This window comes from Scylla paramamosain, unplaced genomic scaffold (genome assembly GCF_035594125.1).
Source record: "Scylla paramamosain isolate STU-SP2022 unplaced genomic scaffold, ASM3559412v1 Contig43, whole genome shotgun sequence".
In the NCBI taxonomy this organism is placed as follows: domain Eukaryota; kingdom Metazoa; phylum Arthropoda; class Malacostraca; order Decapoda; family Portunidae; genus Scylla; species Scylla paramamosain.
Genome location: NW_026973708.1, coordinates 395664 through 418161, shown reverse-complemented (window position 1 = coordinate 418161; position 22498 = coordinate 395664). Strand labels below are relative to the sequence as shown.

The window sequence follows — 22498 nt, the reverse complement described above, 5'->3', positions numbered from 1 at the left end:
GGTGATAAAGTCGAAGAGTTGATTGCACCGGTCTGAGTTTGTGCTTTGCTGACCGATGGGCCGCGTGGAGTAGCAGTGCCCGGTGACCATAGCCTATAACACGAATCATCCTCCATCACTCTCCGTTACGACGTTATTTTCTGGCCCAAAGAGAACACAGTAGCTCGAGCAGTGACAAAAAAGCAGCGATGGGGAAGATGATGGGCCCCATTTATCAGTAGATTATGAGATTGACGGTTGAAAGTTCGCTAGGGAGGAGGAAGTTGATAGCAGTCAGGAACGGTGGATGGTGAGAGGAGTTGGGGGGGGGGCATTGTTAGGCAGGGGAGAAGCTTTGGGGGAGAAAGGGTGATGAGGGAAGCAAGGCTGGTATGGCAGGGTCGGGAATTGGATGGAGGGCCACGTCGGGCTGTGACGAGGCTGTGTGTCACATTTTCTGTCACGTCAAATAGGAAAGAGCAGTAAAGAGTGGAGGCGAATGGCTGCCGCTGAAGAAGGGAGGGAAGTGGGGCACATCGGATACTGCCTTCATGGTGATGGGGACGGAGACAGAGAGAGAGAGAGAGAGAGAGAGAGAGAGAGAGATAATTACGTAACATTAGCAGACATAAAGACCTCATTATCCACTTAGAGCGATGGTTTGAAGATTCTTCTCCCGCTTGTCACGCAGATGAGATGGCCAGGTGCGATACGAGGCGCTCACCCACCTCCAGGCCTCACGTCCAAGTGGAACCTCATTATTAGTCACCATTATACTCTCTCTCTCTCTCTCTCTCTCTCTCTCTCTCTCTCTCTCTCTCTCTCTCTCTCTCTCTCTCTCTCTCTCATCCCCTTCCCTTCCCGGTGCTAGTGTTGCCATGGGCGTCAGAAGTGTGGGTGCGTGGGTCAGCCTGTCAGTTTCCTGTCCAACAGCCTCTCCCATCCAGCGTCCCGCCTCGCCTCGCCTCGCCTCCGTGGCCTCCTGTATCTTTTATGGAAACAAAAGAATTTTTCACAAATTTCTCTTTCAGAGTATTCCAAAATATTTTTCAAATTTTTGCAATTTCTGGACACTTTTGCATGTATGTTTATTTTTCACAGCCCTGTGAAATATATTATTTGGTGATGATTTTGAAGAACTTGTTGGAAGGAAACGTTAAGTGTTGTGTTGAGTATGTGGCGCCTCAACATAGCTAGCCTGGAACCATCGTTTCAGGGCGGGCCAAGGCAATCACTGGATTCGTCAAGTACCATCGCCGGGTCAGCGGTTGCTGCCTGCTTCCTTGCCACTGGCTGGCTGCTCGGCCGGCCGTGCTTTTCTCTTGATTGTGTTGTTCTTTTCTTTTCCTCGTCTGATTTATGCAACGGTATACAAATTGTTGGCGACAACTAGATGCAGCAACCCTTCTGAGATCTGCTGATAAAAGGAAATGTAAAGAAAGCTTGTTATCATCTGTCAACATAAAACAATACCACACACTGTCACCCACTGGTTGGCCTATTGTGTGGCACTCATCGGACGTCATCTCGGTCACCAGAAACACACACACACACACACACACACACACACACACACACACACACACACACACACACGGTCTTTTTTACTTTATCGCTGATTTTATTAAAGGTCTTCGTCTTCACAATGTGTTGTGATATATTGTCCGTCATATCTCTCTATCTATCTCTGTCTATCTATCTATCTATCTATCTATCTATTTATATATATATATATATATATATATATATATATATATATATATATATATATATATATATATATATATATATATATATATATATATATATATATATATATATATATATATATATATATATATATATATATATATATATATATATATATATATATATATCCCTACCTACTTAATAACTTTGTGGTGTAAACCAGCACAGCCACAGGGTGAGCGCCTCACATGTTCCACATCACCACACGAGCTGACATGTGTGCGTGTCTAGGAATATTGTGAATTCCTTTTAGAAAATGTGTCTTAGTCTTAGTGTCTCCAGACAAGGGGCAAGAGTCCTGGAGCAACCGCCACCATTGTTAACTTGACTCTCCCTTCCCAACAGACGGCCAAGCATAAGAACCAGCCAGGGGTATGATACTAGGTTTGTTATCTCTCAAGTTTTGCCTTGATTGTGCCTGTGTCTATCCCCTCCTGAGACCCTGCCACCCTCCCCACGCATTCCTGCATCCATGTCCCCTGAGCACCGTTTTCCGAGCACCTGTCACCCTCCCTCTCCACTCCCTCTTCATCTAAGGTCGTCCGTGTGTCACCGTCACTCCTTGCTCTGTGTTACAAACAGTGTTGCTTTGTGTGTATGTATATGTGTATATACCATGATGCTCCTCCAGTTACTACCGTGACCTTCGCCACAGACACCCGAGCGTCGTCACGTTCCCGCTGCCTTACCAGCATTTGACTTCATTATCTTCAGCAGTGCACGTACAGTTGCAGTCTGTCTCTGCCCATCACCGATGCAGCCGCGGTGCGTCACTGTCACCTCACATCTCAGTGGTGCCTGGATCGTTATGTTAGGAACTAGGTCCAGGCCTTGCCATTTCGTTCACCAACATACTGTTGATGTGAAGTAGATAGCATTACTGCAGCTATTGTTCATTCTATACCATGGGCCTGTGTCTAATTGGTGTGGGCAGCTGACGTGGTGAGCTGCGAGCACCAAGAACAAACACTTCAGGGAAGCAGCTTCACGTGTGAAAAACAGTACAGGCAACCATACAGGTGTATGAATGCCATACACCGTTCATATTGCATAATCTTGAAAAGAGGTGGCCTAAAAAAATCAAACCGTGTACCAAGTCAAAGTTAGTATGTACTTGTAAATTTAGGTGATAAATAAATATTTAAAAATATATTGACACTGAAGCTCACATCCCTAATGCAGCATTTAAGCTGTCAGGAAGCAATGCAAAACTTTTCTGCACGTCCAGGCATTTCCTCTAAAACAAAATGTTTGTATAATTTACTGTTAAAATAATACCGAATTCATTTCTTAGTTTTCGTGTTGGTTACAGGAAGTATGTAAAGACTACATTTAGCCGGCCTACCCTACTGATGCTCCCGTGTATCACCACTGGTACCACCAGGGGAGGGGACGCTAAGTGCGGGAAAACATCCACACCACCGATAAACGATCAGAATGAAGGATGAGTCCCGTGGAATGACAGAGGGCATGGCAGGATCGATGGGGTCTGCCGAGGCCGGGTGTTGTCGGAGACGTGCGCCGGATACCAGGCGGGTTGAGAGGCGGTGCGGGAAGCCGAGGCGCTGGTGCTTGGGAGTGCAGAAGCTCGCCTGGAAGGGCGTTTGATGAAAAGGGAATAATGCGTCGCCTCGTTAGACAAGGCAGCATCAGGCGGGGCTGCACGGCCGTTATTGGAAATGCTCCTGATTGATCACCGTCGACTGCAGACCAGTTAAAGTCCTCGTGAATGATTACTGACACACTAAAGTCCCCTTGACTGGCTACTGACAGGCAGAGACGAGCTTTGCTCTTCCTGCCTGATTACTGACTACCAGGCACCACCTGCTGTCCCTTGACTGATAACCGACAACTGGCGAGTAGCTGGATTCCTCTTGACTGATAACTGACTCCTGACGGACCAAATGAAGTCCTCTTAACTGATCACTTGATAACTGGAGGCCGTCCTAGTTTGCGCACAAGAAGAAGACGAAAACTGAGTTTTCTCCTGATTTTTTTTTCTATATTTATTTTATTAGTTTTCTCTTACTGGAAACAAGTGAGACGTGATGCTCACACAGGTTGCCGTGACACCTTGATGCACATTCTCGGATGGAGGCGCGTCAGAGCGTGGTGCCGAGCTGCTACGGCCAAAATGAGCATGTTGCATTAAAAAAAAAAATAGAGAGAGAGAGAGAGAGAGAGAGAGAGAGAGAGAGAGAGAGAGAGAGAGAGAGAGAGTCGAAAATGAAACGTACAGCTCACTAAGGAAACAGGAGAAAAAGTTACCTTGAATATTTTGCAAAGGATAAGGGGAGGGCGGGAGGACTCAAGGCAATGCATCTGGCAGAGTAAAGCATTGATAACGATAGGATTACGTGGAACGCTGTGGTCTCTGTGGTATGAGGACAACCTGCTTCTACTTCTGTGTTGCCTTCTTCATTGTGATCAGTGCCGGCAGAGTGGTGTGTGTGTGTGTGTGTGTGTGTGTGTGTGTGTGTGTGTGTGTGTGTGCGTGTGTGCGCGTGTGTGTGTAGGTGTGTGTGAAGAATTGCTTCCCTGCTTACCTCTCTCTCTCTCTCTCTCTCTCTCTCTCTCTCTCTCTCTCTCTCTCTCTCTCTCTCTCTCTCTCTCTCTCTCTCTCTCTCTCTCTCCCTTCATGTGCTACTCTTTCCCCTCATTTCCTTCCTTCAATTTCTCCTTTCCTCCCTTCCTTTCCTCTCGTCCTCCCTTCCTTTCCTCTCGTCCCTTCCCTCCCTTAAACGCGACCCACTTTTAGCAATGCGTCACATCCCATTCCTCCCTCCCTCTTGCCGTCCTTCCCTGCGCCTCTCCCTCCCCATCTCCCTAAAGTGGTGTGTGCTTTAAGTGGTTGGTAAGTGTTCTGCATTTCACATATTGGATGGTAATATTTGTGTGCTATTACTGTTATTATTATTATTATTATTATTATTATTATTATTATTATTATTATTATTATTATTATTATTATTGTTATTACTATTATTATTATTATTATTATTATTATGATTGTTGTTGTTGCTGTGGTTGTTATTGTATTTTGTATTATTAATCTTTCTATTTTTATTCCAGTCTCGTGTTTCAGAGAGAGAGAGAGAGAGAGAGAGAGAGAGAGAGAGAGAGAGAGAGAGAGAGAGAGAGAGAGAGAGAGAGAGGAATATAAGGATGAATTTATAGATGCGTGAATGAAGGAGATGGGATCAGAGGGAGAGGGACCAAGCGAGCGAGCGAGAGAGTGAGTGAGGGATGAATGGAGAAAGGGTTAGGGAGTGAAGAGAGAGAGAGAGAGAGAGAGAGAGAGAGAGAGAGAGAGAGAGAGAGAGAGAGAGAGAGAGAGAGAGAGAGAGAGACCAAGGTAGGAGCGGCTGTATTGGCTTGATAGGGAGAGCATTAACTTGACTGGCTGGCTGCACACACTACCTTTCCCTCTAACCTTCGTTCTCCGCCTTGCACTTCGCCTCCTCTCCTGTGCCGTGAGGTAGAGGCATGTTGCTGGTTGGAGAGAGAGAGAGAGAGAGAGAGAGAGAGAGAGAGAGAGAGAGAGAGAGAGAGAGAGAGAGAGAGAGAGAGGATGGTGATGGTGATGATAAAAAGGAAGAAGAATAAGGAAGTTGAAGCGGAAGAGAGAGAGAACAGAAGAAAAGAAAAGACGCATTGAGACAAACACACACACACACACACACACACACACACACACACACACACACAGAGAGAGAGAGAGAGAGAGAGAGAGAGAGAGAGAGAGAGAGAGAGAGAGAGAGAGAGAGAGAGAGAGAGAGAGAGAGAGAGAGAGAGAAATAGGTAGGCAAAAGATTGGCAACGTGTGTTGAATAGAAAAGCGAAAAGTGTGAGGAGGAGAAAGAGGAGAAGTAGGAAATACGAATATACGAGTATATTTCATATTTAGGAGGAGCGAGACTGCCTCTTCACTTATCGATCTCCTCACGAAAAAAAAAAAAAAAAAACACACCATCATGTCTCGGGGTCTGTTTTTGCTCCTTGGCTAAACTTTCTCTTGTCTTCGGTCCTCCGTGTAAGTGGTGGTCATTCTCTCTCTCTCTCTCTCTCTCTCTCTCTCTCTCTCTCTCTCTCTCTCTCTCTCTCTCTCTCTTGTTCTTGTCCTTATTTCTCTTTCATCCTTTCTTCTTCTTCTTCTTCTTCTTCTTCTTCTTCTTCTTCTTCTTCTTCTTCTTCTTCTTCTTCTTCTTCTTCTTCTTCTTCTTCTTCTTCTTCTTCTTCTTCTTCTTCTTCTTCTTCTTCTTCTTCTTCTTCTTCTTCTTCTTCTTGACCTCAATCATCCCTATTGCATCATCATAATTGCCTTCCTCCTCCTCCTCCTCCTCCTCCTCTTCTTCATACCCAGCTAATATTCTTATCCTTCTCCTCATTCATCTTCAAGAGAGAAAGAGAGAGAGAGAGACCACGAGGAAATTTTCAAGAAAATATATCCGTAATGAGCGAATGAAACTCTATGTCCTTTCTCCTCCTCCTCTTCCTCCTCTTCTTTCCATTAACAGAGGAAAGAAGTAATTAGCGAGCTCTGCCTATGCCAGTGTGTTGTGCTTACTGTCTGTTGCTGATTTTCGTATTAAGTGAAAAGAGAGAGAGGAGAGAGAGAGAGAGAGAGAGAGAGAGAGAGAGAGAGAGAGAGAGAGAGGAGAGAGAGAGAGAGAGAGAGAGAGAGTTTGGAATTAGATCACACGCTACACATCACATAGGGGGTCTTCCTTTGGGACTCGTGGGTAAAGACGTAAAGGTCACGTGCCAGCCGAAGACAAACAAAAATTGTGATGTTGCACTTAATGAAGAGCCGCGTATTAATTAACCCTTTGATTGCTATTTGATACATTTTTCTTTAATTATTAACCCCTCTGAGACATCTTTATTTGTCCTATAGCCACCTGAATAGAAATTGCAAAATCTATTCTTTTTAATCCCCTTATTTCCTGTAGATGCTTATAAAGATTTCATCCATAACTTCTGGTGCTGTTCATTGTTTCGTATCGTTGTGAAATATCATTGATCTTTAATGAATCGCGCAATGAAAATTTTCTTGTTAACTTTCGCTCGTTGATTAGCTCCTTGAAAGAGAAAAAAATATGAAATTGAAATGTTTGTTAAGCTATCCCCCTGCGGTGTTATAACAATATGAGGACCAAATCAGAACTTATAGCAAGTGTTTGGTCATATGGGGCATATGCCGGTGCTCTGTTAGCATTTATCACTCCGTCTTGGGATTCTGCTGGCGAGCCACAACAGCTGCAAATTCTTAATGATAAGGCAGGAAGTATGTTTTCAGTGCAGTGCCGTGCTCACCTTGCCCATTCCTGATCTACTCACCGTGCTCTCTGCCTCCCCATAGCTAGATCTGTAGTCTGATGCTTAACTTTCATGGAGACAGCGTTTCTTTGATGACTAATACAATAATTTGCCGTCTCTTGCTCTCTCTGTTCTTCCGATGGGTGAAAGGAATTCATGCCTCGGTAACAACACTCGTAAGCATCTTGTGTCTTGCCTTGTCACCTGAGAGATGGAAACTCGGGAAAGAGACTCGCTAAATGCTGCCCTTAGAAGTAGATGGAGAAAAGGTGGAGGAAATAGAACCTCAAAAAGAGAAGGTACTTAAGATGTGATGCTGCTTTCCTGAACCAATGTACTCGCAAGCCGTAGGAAGGCAATGGAAAAAAAAAATATTTGGGACCCTACCAGAGAACAAGTTGAAGGAACGAGGATAATAACTGACTCCAGGATTGTTAAGATGAACAGATCAAGGGTGAGAGCATGATTATGTAGTGTTAAAGATAGAATGTTTATAAAATCAGTAGTTAAATTAGCGATAACTAGAATATATTAACTTAAAGTTATCGCGAACTGTGAGATAGAACGCAGTGGTATTAAGGGTGCTTTTTTAACGTATTATGATCCTTTAATGTGTATCGAGGAGGTGGATAACGAACAGTAATGCGTTCCTTGTACTAATTATTGTGGACAGGTAGTAGTGACAGGCAGCCTGTAACGCACCGGACCTCTCGTTCTGCCCACCAAACCCTGTATTGGACAGTACCTCACGTCCCTTACTGCATATCGCTTGCACTGAAACACCCTCCGCGGTGAATGCTTGTCCCTAAAGAAACGCATATTCAAAAAAGAGCTTCCTTATAAAGTTTGTGTAGTTTATCCATCGTAAAGGAATTATTTTGATAACATTTAACGAACAAGGAATGGATGAGTGGTGGAGGGTCCTCTTCCTGGACGTATAAAGGGCATCTATGGTTTTCTCCCTGGAGGTAACGAAACGCGGGAGTCAGGGGCACAGGGAGGGGACGCTTCTCAGCCTGCTTCACTTAAACTGTAAATGGCTGCACCCTGAAAATATGGTCCACCCAAGTTCTGGAATATTCCGCCGCCGCCATCGTTATCTCGTGATCTGGAGACTGCGGGTTACGTTTTTTGTATCGTTAGCACTGTTGTTGTTGTTGTTGTTGCTGATGATGATAGTGGTGGTGGTGCTGTTGCTACAGTTACTTGTACTGGTGGTAGTGGTACTGCTGTTGTTGTTGCTGCTGCTGCTGCTGTTAGTGCTACTGCTGCTACTACTACTACTACTGCTACTACTACTGCTGCTGCTGCTGCTGCTGCTGCTGCTGCTGCTGCTGCTGCTACTACTACTACTGCTACTACTACTACTACTACTACTACTACTACTACTGCTACTACTACTACTACTACTACCCTACTGACACACGTGCTACACCACACCACAAGCTCCACGAACGTGCACCCACTCCTCACCCGGCAGCTGTTCGGGAGACCTCGGGGCGACATAAAAGGAGAGATAGAGTGGTGGTGGCCAGGCTAAGTGTCCGGTGCTGACACGCTTCCCTAAGGGGCCATGACGGCGTAGGCTTTGTTGTGGCCTACTTGATGTATTGCCGCGCTGGAAGAAGGGACAGTTAAGAGGACAATCTAAGGGTTACGCTCACAAGAAAGGTAGAGAGGAGAAAGAAAAATGAGAGCTTAGAGCGGAGCGAAGGAGAAAAATAGACGATGAGGAGTAAGAAAAAAATAAATGGTGAGTGAAGAACAGTAGAGAGAGGAGGAAGAGAAGGAGAAGGAAATAAAGGAAGTGGAGAGAGAGCTTACGAGGTGAAGGGAAAAGATTACGATAGGGAAGAAGAAAGATGAGAGTGGATAGCTGGGAAGAGAGGAAGTGGAAGGGGAATAAAGAGGGAAAAGTTGCCAAATTGGGAGAAGAGGAAGAGGAGGAGGAGGAGGAAGAAAGTGGGGGTAAGGATGACAAAATCAACTAGACGAGGCACCATTAGAGAGCTCGAGGCAGTAATGGTTTTAATTAGGAGAATTTAGCGGGACATTTTAGGTAAAGACGCCTTATCGGTCATTACTGCAGCGGTGGTGAAGGGGGAGGAAGGGAAGAGAGAGAGAGAGAGAGAGAGAGAGAGAGAGAGAGAGAGAGAGAGAGAGAGAGAGAGAGAGAGAGAGCCTTGAAAGTGCTGTCTCTCCTTCTGCTTCATTTTCACATATGCGTAATGTCAGTCGAAGTCCACACGGTAAGAGGAGGAGGAGGGAAGATTTTAAGGACAAGGAGGAGGTAGTAGTGGTGGTGGAAAAGACAAAGTTTGAGGAGGAGGAGGAGGAAGAGGAAGAGAAAGAAGAGGAAGAGGAGGAGGAGGAGGAATATGTGAAGAAAGAGAAGAGGAGGAGGAGGAAGAAGAATATGTGGAAGATGTTCGTACTATTATCAATTTTTAACCTGTACGCGGGGAAGGGCTAGTTCTGTAGCTGTAGATAACGGAAACATAGTTATTGTTTATTTTCGCCTAAAGCACGCCATTATCATCTCAAAAGAAAGGAAAAGTATGCAGAAATTGTGTAAATTCACGGGACAACCCAATATAGATCCTTGACATTTCCCGCATTCCAATCCATTCCCCCCCTCCCTCCCTTCCTGTCACAAAGGGATGAAAACATATTATAGTGCTTATTATTTTCAGTAACACAACCTACACAATCAAAAACACGGAGAGGCTGTATAAAAAAAAAAAAAATAGCTCCTACGCTTCCTGATTATTTGAAAGCCAGACACGATTGCTCGAGGACACCATGCTCTCTAGTACTGTGTGTGTGTGTGTGTGTGTGTGATTCACCTACGGTCGTCTCCTGGTCACCTAGCCAGCCGTTCCCCTACGGAGCTCAGAGATACAAAAAACGTAACCCGCAGTTTCCAGATCACGAGATAACGATGGCGGCGGCGGAATATTCCAGAACTTGGGTGGACCATATTTTCAGGGTGCAGCCATTTACAGTTTAAATGAAGCAGGCTGAGAAGCGTCCCCTCCCTGTGCCCCTGGCTCCCACGTTTCGTTACCTCCACAGAGAAAACCATAGATGCCCTTTATACGTCCAGGAAGAGGACCCTCCATCACTCATCCATTCCTTGTTCGTTAAATGTTATCAAAATAATTCCTTTACGATGGATAAACTACACAAACTTTATAAGGAAGCTCTTTTTTGAATATACGTTTCTTTAGGGACAAGCATTCACCGCGGAGGGTGTTTCAGTGCAAGCGATATGCAGTAAGGGACGTGAGGTACTGTCCAATACAGGGTATGGTGGGCAGAACGAGAGGTCCGGTGCGTTACAGGCTGCCTGTCACTACTACCTGTCCACAATAATTAGTACAAGGAACGCATTACTGTTCGTTATCCACCTCCTCGGTACACATTAAAAGATCATAATACGTTAAAAAAGCACCCTTAATACCACTGCGTTCTATCTCACAGTTCGCGATAACTTTAAGTTAATATATTCTAGTTATCGCTAATTTAACTACTGATTTTATAAACATTCTATCTTTAACACTACATAATCATGCTCTCACCCTTGATCTGTTCATCTTAACAATCCTGGAGTCAGTTATTATCCTCGTTCCTTCAACTTGTTCTCTGGTAGGGTCCCAAATATTTTTTTTTTCCATTGCCTTCCTACGGCTTGCGAGTACATTGGTTCAGGAAAGCAGCATCACATCTTAAGTACCTTCTCTTTTTGAGGTTCTATTTCCTCCACCTTTTCTCCATCTACTTCTAAGGGCAGCATTTAGCGAGTCTCTTTCCCGAGTTTCCATCTCTCAGGTGACAAGGCAAGACACAAGATGCTTACGAGTGTTGTTACCGAGGCATGAATTCCTTTCACCCATCGGAAGAACAGAGAGAGCAAGAGACGGCAAATTATTGTATTAGTCATCAAAGAAACGCTGTCTCCATGAAAGTTAAGCATCAGACTACAGATCTAGCTATGGGGAGGCAGAGAGCACGGTGAGTAGATCAGGAATGGGCAAGGTGAGCACGGCACTGCACTGAAAACATACTTCCTGCCTTATCATTAAGAATTCGCAGCTGTTGTGGCTCGCCAGCAGAATCCCAAGACGGAGTGATAAATGCTAACAGAGCACCGGCATATGCCCCATATGACCAAACACTTGCTATAAGTTCTGATTTGGTCCTCATATTGTTATAACACCGCAGGGGGATAGCTTAACAAACATTTCAATTTCATATTTTTCTCTTTCAAGGAGCTAATCGACGAGCGAAAGTTAACAAGAAAGTTTTCATTGCGCGATTCATTAAAGATCAATGATATTTCACAACGATACGAAACAATGAACAGCACCAGAAGTTATGGATGAAATCTTTATAAGCATCTACAGGAAATAAGGGGATTAAAAAGAATAGATTTTGCAATTTCTATCCAGTTTAAAGACTGGAGGTGGCTATAGGACAAATAAAGATGTCTCAGAGGGGTTAATAATTAAAGAAAAATGTATCAAATAGCAATCAAAGGGTTAATTAATACGCGGCTCTTCATTAAGTGCAACAACACAATTTTTGTTTGTCTTCGGCTGGCACGTGACCTTTACGTCTTTACCCACGAGTCCCAAAGGAAGACCCCCTATGTGATGTGTAGCGTGTGATCTAATTCCAAACTCTCTCTCTCTCTCTCTCTCTCTCTCTCTCTCTCTCTCTCTCTCTCTCTCTCTCTCTCTCTCTCTCTCTCTCTCTCTCTCTCTCTTCACTTAACACGAAAATCAGCAACAGACAGTAAGCACAACACACTGGCATAGGCAGAGCTCGCTAATTACTTCTTTCCTCTGTTAATGGAAAGAAGAGGAGGAAGAGGAGGAGGAGAAAGGACACAGAGTTTCATTCGCTCATTACGGATATATTTTCTTGAAAATTTCCTCGTGGTCTCTCTCTCTCTCCTTCTCTTTCTCTCTTGAAGATGAATGAGGAGAAGGATAAGAATATTAGCTGGGTATGAAGAGGAGGAGGAGGAGGAGGAAGGGAATTATGATGATGCAATAGGGATGATTGAGGTCAAGAAGAAGAAGAAGAAGAAGAAGAAGAAGAAGAAGAAGAAGAAGAAGAAGGTTTAGCATTAAGACAGGAGTGAGACAAGGGGGAGTGCTCTCTCCTTTGCTATTCATTATATACATGGACAGATGCCTGAAGGAAGTGTGTGTAAGGGAGGATAAAGAGATCACGCTGGCCTATGCAGACGATGTCGCTGTCGTGACAGGAAGCCAACAAGATCTTCAAGAGGCCATGACAAGATGGAATGATGTCTTAAATAGGGAAGGAATGAGAATGAACAAACAAAAAACAGAAATAATGAAAGTTGGCAGAATAAAGGAGGAATGTAATATTTACATAGAAAACGTTAAACTGAAGCAGACCGACAAATTTTGTTATCTGGGAGTACTTTTCGACGAGGAAAACAGACAGAATATAGAAATTTTAAATAGAATACAGAAGTACAATGCAAATGTCAGTGCATTGTATCCCATACTTAAAGATAAGAATATTCCAACAAAAGCTAAAACCCTAATATTTACAACAATACTAAGACCAGTACTTCTATATGGGTCAGAAACTTGGACACTGACAACAAGAACATCTTCACAAATACAAGCAGCAGAAATGAGAGTTCTGAGAATGATCCGAGGTGTGACCAGACTTGATAGAATTAGAAATGAAGAAACCAGAGAGAGATTAGGGATAACATCTGTACTGAAGATAATTGAAAAGAACAAATTGAGATGGTATGGACATGTCCGAAGAATGGAAGATACAAGATACGCAAGGAAGTTTCTAGAATTGGGTTCCTCTAGGCAGGAGGCCGGTGGGACGACCTAGGAAGCGATGGATGCAGGGAATTGAAGAAGCTGCTGAACGAAGAGGAAGAAATCTACAAGAAATAACCAGAGATGAGGATTTCATGGATAGAGACCTTTGGAGAAGATTCGTAGAGGCCAGACACTGACAGGCATTGCCTACCTTGCGTCTGGTGAGAAAGAAAGGTGAGAAAGTGGAGGTGTGGGGCGGAAGTGTTTCGGAATATGGCACGTATTGAGAAACCTCACAGACTGGAGCAGGGAGGGCATTGGATTCATTATCCTGCAGTAGTTCTGCCACTGCTCGTCTGCTGCCGCTCCCTTCTGCTGCAGGGCGGGCTGGCGTCTGGCCCTGTGCGGAAGCCGCCACCTCACGGCCGCCGAGACTGGTTACGCCGCGGTAGAGGGGGAAACCTTGGCTGTGGTGTGGTGCCTCCAGAAAGCCCGGCTGTTCTTGTTGGGGTGCCCGAACCTCACCATCGTCACCGACCACCGCCCTCTTACCAAGCTACTGGGGGACAGGGCCCTCACAGAAGTCATCAACCCACGACTCTTCTGGCTCAAGGAGCGAACGCTACAGTACCGCTTTCAAGTCAAATATCTGCCAGGAAAAAGGAACGCCGCAGCCGACTTCCTGTCCAGGTACCCAGCCCTCAGAAGCCCCACCACAGACACCGACGCCAACCTGGATGAGGACCTCACCGAGGCAGTAGCAGCCGTGGTCATCGCCACAGCCGAACACGAGGGTCACGTTCTCGACGAGTCAGCGGTAAGAAAATCTGCAGCCGACGACCCTGTCTACCAACTACTACTGGCCAGAGTGTTGGCCGCGGACTGGCACCTGCACAAGGCGCAAGAAGTGGCCTGCCTGCGCCCGTTCTATGGCGTGAGGGACCGGTTGGCAGTCTTTCAAGACCTTGTCACATACACCTTTGACCAGGATTGTGTGCGACTCGTGATTCCTGAGCCCCCCCGCCCACAGGTAGCAGCAAACTTACACGCTGGTCACCAAGGGCTAGATTCCATGCTGCGGAGGGCAAGGCAATGTGTATACTGGCCCGGGTTGGAAGGGGACCTGCAGCACTACTGGGCGTCGTGCACGTCATGCGAGACGCACGCTCCCTCTCAGCCCTCAGAAACACTCGTCATCACGCCGCTCCCAGAGTACCCATTCCAATCCACAGTGGCGGACATGTTTCAGCATGAGGGGCACACCTACATGGTCTACGCTGACAGGCTCACTGGATGGCTAGAACTCGCCCATTTCCCACACGGTGCTACATCTAATAAAATCAAGAGTCAAATGAGGCAGTACTTCACGCGATGGGGCGCCCCGGAACAGCTGTCCACTGGTGGGGGGCCGAACCTGGCGAGCGAGGAAATGTCGGAATTCCTCAAGAAGTGGGGTGTCATTGCACGCCTGTCCTCAGCACAGTACCCACAGTCAAACGGGCGGGCCGAAGCAGCGGTCAAGACAGCCAAAAGAATCATCAGAGCCAACACAGATAGCGGGGGCTCATTGGACACGGACAAAACCTCCCTCGCTGTGCTGCAATACCTTAACACCCCGCTGCGATCTGTCAACAAGTCCCCCGCCCAACTTGCCACCGGAAGGCAGCTGCGTGATGGCGTGCCAACGGCCCGACAACATTACAAGGTGGACAGGCACTGGGGAAGGACGCTGCGTGAGAGAGAAGTGAAAATGGGGGAGGAAGGCAACACCCTGATGGCAACCTGCACACCCAGACAGCTCCGGCCCCTGTCCCCCGGCACACGAGTAAGGATGCAGAACCAGGCCTCGGGCACGTGGGACCGCACGGGCTTGATCGTGGAGGCGCTGCCCTACAGGCAGTACACCGTCAGGCTTGATGGTAGCGGCCGAATAAGCCTCAGGAACAGGAAGCATCTGCGGCCCGTCGCTGAGTCAACCCCACCGCCCGCACCGCCAACCCTGCGCCCACCAACCCCGCCGGCCGCTCAACCAACCACGACACCCGCACAAGTCTCAACCCCCACCCAACCTCAGCTACGCCCCGCACCCAGGAGGCAGGTGCGGCGACCGGGGTGGCTGAGCGACTATGTGTAACACACACACACACACAGACAGACTTCAGGCCAGGTAAAACCATCGTTCTTCTAGTTTGTATTTTGTATTATTATTTTCAAAGGTATTGTTCTCTTTTTGTTCCTCACCCGTACGTGTATACTTACCTCCATTCCAAGTTTAGTTCGTTCCCCTCCCGTGCCGTCGTAGCCCGTTATGCTCATACACATATCAGATTAAAGGTCGATTCACACACATCAGTGACGTATCAGTGCCGTATCCGCTCAGTGCTTCAGTGTCAGTGAAAAAAAATATCGTTACTTTGAATTTGACTGACGCGTTCACACACGTCCGGCGCAGTACCGTGTTTTGACTCTCAGTGACCGTTACGTCTCCGTTCCGTGAAACTGAATATCGTCGCCACCGATATTTTTCAGATTTTCACGGACGCCGGAAGCTATGGATGACGAACTACTCATTGAACTGGTGCGGAACCATCCAGTTCTGTATGATCTCTCACAACCAAAATATATGGATTCCAACTTTAAACAAGATATATGGAATAAAATAGGAGAAGAAATGAAAGTAGATGGTAAGTACTCTTTTTAATATTGTGTACAGTAGTCTAACACATCACACCACACCACCACATCTCACCTCATATCAAACTACAACAACTCACATCACACCACACCACACCACACCACACCACAGCAGACCACACCTCATACCACACCACAACACCTCACATCACATTTTTCTTTTTCATTTATGTATTTGATATATTCTTAATTTTGTAGTCACACTACATGGCAGGTTTACTTTTGCTAGGTACCTAGACTTCTTATATGCAGTCATCAAAACTACCATGGCACAGATCCAGCCTCTGAATTAAAGTAATCTTTGTACAGCTCCCTTACAGCTAACGCATCTCTTGTTGCATTTCCACCCTGCAGAGGCAGATTTTCAAGTCTTGCTTCTGCTGTTTTAGGCACTGTTGCATTTACCACATGCGGGCGTGTTTCTACATCATATTTTCTAATGAAATTATGCAGAACACAGATTGCAAGTATCATGTGATCAACATTTTCTGGTTTTGCTTGAATTCTTCTGTTACATATTCTAAATTTTTGAGACAAAATGCCAAACGTATTTTCAACAACTCTTCTGGCACGAGACAGTCTGTAATTAAAGACACGCTTAGAATTATCCAAATCTTGTCCAGGATATGGTCGCATCAAATAAGTTTTTAGAGGGAATGCTTCATCACCAACCATTACATACGGAGCCTTAGTACTATTTGTGCCTGGCAATGTAGCATTCCCTGGTACTGATAATGTGCCTTGCTGTAGTGTTTTGCCTAGACCAGAATTTGCAAAAATTCCACCATCACTGCTCTTTCCATATGCACCAACATCAATTGTGATGAAATTGTAATGTGCATCAACAAGCGCCAACAAAACAACTGAAAATGTCTTCTTATAGTTAAAGTACAAAGAACCACTATTTGGGGGAGCCTGAATGGTAAAATGTTTCCCGTCCAAAGCTCCCAAGCAGTTAGGAAAATTCCAAAGTGTTGAAAAGTCACTAGCAATGGATTTCCACATCTCTGTTGAAGGTTTTGGTAGTACTTCGCTCATGAGATTTTCTGTTATTATCCTGCAAGTGTCCATAACAATTTTGTACACTGTGCTATGCCCCAAGCGGTAGCTGAACGAAATTGTCCTTAAGGAATCCCCTGTAGCTAGGTACCTGAAACAAGGAAATTTAACTTATATCAAAACTTTTGTTGTTTCAGGTTCAGCATGTAAAAGCAGATGGAACAATATAAGGGACAATTACAGAAAATCTATGAAGAAGACTTCAACTAAGAGTGGGCAAAGTGCAAAGAAAATTAAACTGTACAAATTTTCTGAGCAATTAAGCTTTTTAAAGTTATACATGCACGAGAGGGAAACAAAGGGAAACATCGCAAGTGAGGAACATGAAGGAAACAATCACGACGATGTTGTAGAAAACCAGGAGGACGAAGAAGAGAACATCCAGACAGATGCAGGGGAACCAACAGTATTGGACGGAGGCCTGCATGAAGATTTGCAGACACAACCATTGCCCTCACCAAAGCCTACTCTTGAAGCTAAAGTTAAGTCATTAGCAGGAAAATCAAAGAAGAGAGTGGCACCTCAACAAACAGCTTCTGCAAAATTAATGGAGTATTTGATAAGTAAACAAGAAAATCAAACCGCTTCCACCCCACCACACCCTGTTGACGCATTTCTAGCAGGCATTGCTCCAACTCTCAAGACTTTGACCCCTTATTATTTGAATGTAGCAAAATCTGAAATATTTGCTACAGTACAGAAATATGAAATGCAAATGCTTATCAATCAACAATCATTTGAAAGACTACCTGAGCCTTCAGCTTCTACATCATCAACTTCGACTCCACATCCCTCACCTCAGCCAGTGCAGGAACATACAACAGTAACATATGGAGATCAGCAACAGAAGTTATCTACTTATACATCAGTTCCAAACAGCGCCAATCCTTTGCAAAACTACTTTTCAACTTTTCAGGATTCTTAACTCTTCAATAGGCTATACAACTTAAAACATTAGAGTTATCACTAACGTCAAGAAACACACATAAGTAATGATGAATTTTGAGAGTGAGAAACAAATTAATGTACGTACTGTCACTTAGCATGAAAATAAACTTTTAAAAGTTTAAAGAGTCTATGAAATCTCCAGCACGGATTTAGATAGATAAGTGCAGTAAATGACCAACTACAAAGACGGAGTATTATTTTACCTTAAACAAACTGCTAATCGTTCCTCTGGTTTAATGGCCTTTCTCCAGTGGGTGTCTTGTTTCTTCAGTTGAGTTTTCATTTTATTGAACAATATCCAGAAGCAGTTTTTGGACATTCTAAAGTACTGAAAAAATTTGGTTTCATCATCTGTTAATTCCTTGAACAGAGTCGCAAACTCTCCTTCAGTTTCTCTTTTCTGCCACGCTTCATGTACCCACTTTCTTTTCTTCACTTTTTGTTCTGCCTCTTCCTCTTCATCAAGAATTATGGCAATCATTGCCAACTCCACGTCCGAAAACTTTGCCATCCTGGAAAACACTGATTTCACGGTGTACGGCAGCACCACGGATGTGTGTGAATAGACGTCACGGAAACAACACGGTATCACTGACACTGAACGGACACGGCACTGATACGTCACTGATGTGTGTGAATCGACCTTAAAGGAGAGATGTGTATCCCTGTGTCTCGCTCCCCTGCCAAGCTATCTTACAAACACTATGAAGGATAGGGCCCTGGAACCATCCCTCCACCACCAGGAGGCAGCACAACTATTAAACTCCTTCATTTTCCACCAAATACAAAAATGTGCAAGTAGACTTTACGTATCGTGTATCTTGTGGGTAAGGTACTTAAAGTGCTTAAAAAGTCACCTACCTCAGTTTTTTATGGGTTTTTATGATAACAGACTTGTAAGACATATTTCTTCTATAGTCGCAAGCTAGTAATTTCTGAACTGGAGGAATTTTTCAATTGTTATTTGAACCACACGGAAGGGCTATAATGGCAGACCTGTTCAGCTCTTGTCTCTTCATGGTCGACACTGCTGCCACCTACCGATCTTCTTCAGCACTAATATTGAATGCTCCAATCACATTTGATAATTTCCTTACCTCCAGCTGATGACATTAGCAATAAAGAAAACTAATAAGGTTTACTAATAAGGTTTAGGTAAAGTTAGGTTGTTAGGTCAGGTTAGGATAGATTAAGTTAATTATGTTTGGTTAGGTTAGGTTCGTTTAGGTTAGTTAGATTTGGTTAGGTTTAACATTTTCTTGATGATTTAAGTTTCTTGGGTTTCTGTGATTCATTCAGTGTGTAAGTCAAGTAAAAACGAAGAAAGTAAAATCACCATTGTATGGAAGGACTGGTACAAAGCAAAGATTTATCCAAATTTGCTTTTCACAGATTTAAGATTCTGAGGCAGCACAACAATTTGTCAAGTCACAAGTTTATTTGAAAGTTTTCTATTCTTTAGTGAATTAGAAACTCAGTGGCTAACTGAGAACTTTTTTGATGAAGATTATAAGGCAAGGCGCACATTGAGACGCAGGGCAGCACAGAGCAGGGCAGACGCAGGGCAGGGCAGGGCAGGGCAGCACAGCGCAGCACAGGCGTGGTGCGCACATTGAGAAGCAGGCTGTCGTCCTGTGCGGTAGTGTTGATCATGGCTGTTGCCAAAAATTACTTTGGAAACCTTAGTTCCGATTCCGACTCAGAAAACGAGTTCGAGAAAGTAATGTTATTATATGACATTTGTAGAGCAAAGAGGTCAGTGTGGAGGAGTGAATACTTGGAGAAGAGGAAAACACATGGAGAATTTGCCCATAACTCGTCCTTATAAGTTCCTCTCATATAATCAGGATGACTAGTGTCATACAGCACTCTTTGATGGCGAACAGCCTCTATGAGTTGCTCCGTGGACGACATTGTGAGTACTAAAGAGTGAGTTGCTATCAAGCTGCCCCGCACGTGGCACAGGAAACTGCGTTCGAACGACTGCGTCGCGCAAGCCGACACAGGTCTGCATCTGTGCTGTGCTGTCCTGCGTGTCAATATGCGTGCTTAGGTTTAAACCAGTAAGATGCAGTTTTCTGCCCTGCTCTGTGCTGTGTCGCCTGTGTTGCCAGCGTCTCAATGTGCGCCCGGCCTAACACATGTTTTTTGGCACGTGTAAAAGTGTAAAGAAATAGTACAGGTTGAGGTAGTAGTATTAGTACTGTAGTAGTAAGCATGCTCCTGGGTGTGATAATTATGTAAAAGGCTGGAACATGCTAGTTCATTATGTTGATTGTCAATTATACGTAAGAATTTTTGTGCTTGTGGTCAAAACTTCATAAGGCAGTGGTGGGGAGATGTTTGTTGTGTGTGTCAAACTCTTGATTTGTTAGTTAATTACTTGAGTACTTATCAGTGAGGGTTCCTTCTGCTGGTTATTGCACTCAGCTGCATCAGTCATCCTTTCTGATATAAATGTCTAATACTTCAAATTATTTTTTATTTATTTTTTTAATATTGTAATGCTTATTGGCTAACTTTGGTAATATGTACAAAGAGGAGAGAACATATTGTAATGTGTTTCACTTTGCAATGACATATTGCTTCAGGTAAACTTCAGAAGTGCAGTAGACATATTAGAAAATTTAGAAACAGTGGTAAATTGACATGGAGTCAACTGTAATAAAATATTATTAAAGAGACAGCCATAAGCTGTAGTTCCAAGCAGCAGCTACCCAACGAGCCACCACTTAACAGCTTAGCAGTACACTTTTACTTTTGGGCTGTTGTTCTTGAGTACTACATTACTGCCCTTTCTTATTATGAGACCATTAATTTCCTCAGATCTTAAGTAAAAGGGAATAACTGTGATTACTGGAGTTATATACTCAAGTGCAGCAGAAAGTGGAGAATAATAAGGTGGGGTAATACTTGCCATGTGCAGTCACCTGTGTGCCATGAGCCCATGACATGAGGTGGCATCCCTGAAGGCTTTGTCCTCTGATTAGGATTGATTTCAAAGGTCAAGGAAATTATGTCAGGTTCAAATGGGTTTGATTCCTATTGATGGTGCAATTGAAAAATAGAGTCATTATGAAAAAATACTTTTGAAAACTCCAGTAACAAGTTACCAGTACTAGGATGCCAATACATTTCAGAATGTGGCCCAAAGTACTTCAGTTTTGTTAAATACTCTGAAGAATATTTATAAATTTTGGAAGTACTGCACGTGAAAGAATCTTTATAAATTTTGGAAATACTGCACCTGTGTATTGTCCTGTTACATTGTCCATAAAGTAGGGAAAGGTAATGATAAATTTGAATAAGTAGATGAAGGAAACTGTTTACCATAGTGACTACCTAACTATGGTCTGCATTTTAAATATTCTATAAAGTAGGGAAAGGTAATGATAAATTTGAATAAGTAGATGACTTTACCATAGTGACTACCTAATTATGGTCTGCATTTTAAATATTCATCTCCAATAAGCCATTCAGAGAAAATCTGTGTTTGGTTAGCAGCCCTGCTACTACTGCCCCGTAGTTTGATTGAAACTCTGCCTTCCTTAAGAAATACTTATATTTCTTCACTTAACTTGTTCTTTGTTCTTTAATCTTTCTCTCCTATCTTTCTTTCTATGTCCTTTATTCCTTTCTCTTTGTCTTTTCTATTTTCTCTAATTTCTTTTTCTTTTCTTATTATCACATTTTTCATCCTTATTTTCTTCAGTTATTTTTTTTTCTCCATTCTCTCTCTCTCTCTCTCTCTCTCTCTCTCTCTCTCTCTCTCTCTCTCTCTCTCTCTCTCTCTCTCTCTCTCTCTCTCTCTCTCTCTCTCTCTCTCTCTCTCTCTGTAGTTGTAATCAGTCCCAGTAATGCAAAGCAGGTCAGCACAGCCCCTTCCTGGTGGTGTGAAAACAATTTTTTTCCTCCCATATCAATTCTTACTCCTTCCTCCTTTGAGGCAATCTTTTTTTTTCCACCTGACTTCCTTGTGTTGTTTTTCTGCTCCAATGACTAACATCTTTTTCTTCTCCTTTTGCCATTTCTCTAGAGTCAGGGGTTGGTGCCAGTTGTTTCTGTCTCTTGAATCTTCCTCTGTGACTCCTATCCTTTGCAATTCTACTGCAAATCCATCCCTCCATCTCACTCTCTGTCTTTCCCCCCACCATCTTTTTCCCTCCCTTGTGCAAATCCTGCTGTTCATCCTCTCAGTGGTGTTATTAGTGCACTTCATCCCCTTATGTTTGTCATTCTCTCATTTTTCTCTTTGTCTTGTTCACTTCACATCTCCTCCAACTCGCTCCATCGGTACAGTTTTCATCATGGTTCTGTTATTTATTCGCTAGTTGGGTTGGTACCTTGTAGATAAACCACATCTAGGCTACATCAGCACTCGGTCCATCGTTCCATATCAGTTTTCGCTAGTGTTCCTTGGTACTTGGTCCATCGGTACAGTTTTCTTTGTAAGTTTAGCTGTAGTTTCTCATCACACAGTCTGTCAGTTCATCATATGTTCAGCACTCAGTTCATTGGTTCATGTTTCTCGAGTGTTTTTCAGCACTCAATCTGTTGCTTCGTTATAAGTTCCACTACTTATCAACGGAACACGGTTCATTGTAGATTACACTTGTTATTCTCAGCTCTCAGTTCTGCTAGTTTTCCTCAGCATTCAGACCATCAGTACTGTTTTTAACCAAGTTTTGCTGGTAATCCTCGGTTCTTGGTCCATCGGTTCGTTATGTTTCCCTAGTTTTATTCAGCATTTGGTTTGTGTGTAGTTGAGCATAATTTCAAAATCAAGTCACTTATTAATGTATGTAAAAGTTGTAAAAACAGACTTCATAATAATTGAGTCTTTGTTAAAACACACATGGTAAACATCAGTTAGAGGAAGTCACTCTTAATGGCTTTAATGTGCATGTGAAATGCCATTTGAATAAGAA

General features: G+C 43.9%; 2 protein-coding genes across 2 annotated transcripts; one reads left to right on the top strand and one right to left on the bottom strand.

Annotated features, from left to right (window-relative positions):
* Positions 1 to 15200: 15200 nt before the first annotated feature.
* LOC135098063 (transcription factor Adf-1-like) lies at positions 15201 to 17755 on the top strand. Its single transcript, XM_064000273.1, has 2 exons — positions 15201 to 15553; positions 16760 to 17755. The coding sequence occupies exons 1-2, from the start codon at positions 15421 to 15423 to the stop codon at positions 17545 to 17547; spliced, it is 921 nt and encodes a 306-aa protein (XP_063856343.1). The 5' UTR covers positions 15201 to 15420; the 3' UTR covers positions 17548 to 17755.
* LOC135098062 (uncharacterized) lies at positions 15554 to 18222 on the bottom strand. The gene is made up of 2 exons (XM_064000272.1): positions 17774 to 18222; positions 15554 to 16713 (listed from the first exon to the last, which is right to left on the bottom strand). The coding sequence occupies exons 1-2, from the start codon at positions 18079 to 18081 to the stop codon at positions 15825 to 15827; spliced, it is 1197 nt and encodes a 398-aa protein (XP_063856342.1). The 5' UTR covers positions 18082 to 18222; the 3' UTR covers positions 15554 to 15824.
* Positions 18223 to 22498: the final 4276 nt, after the last annotated feature.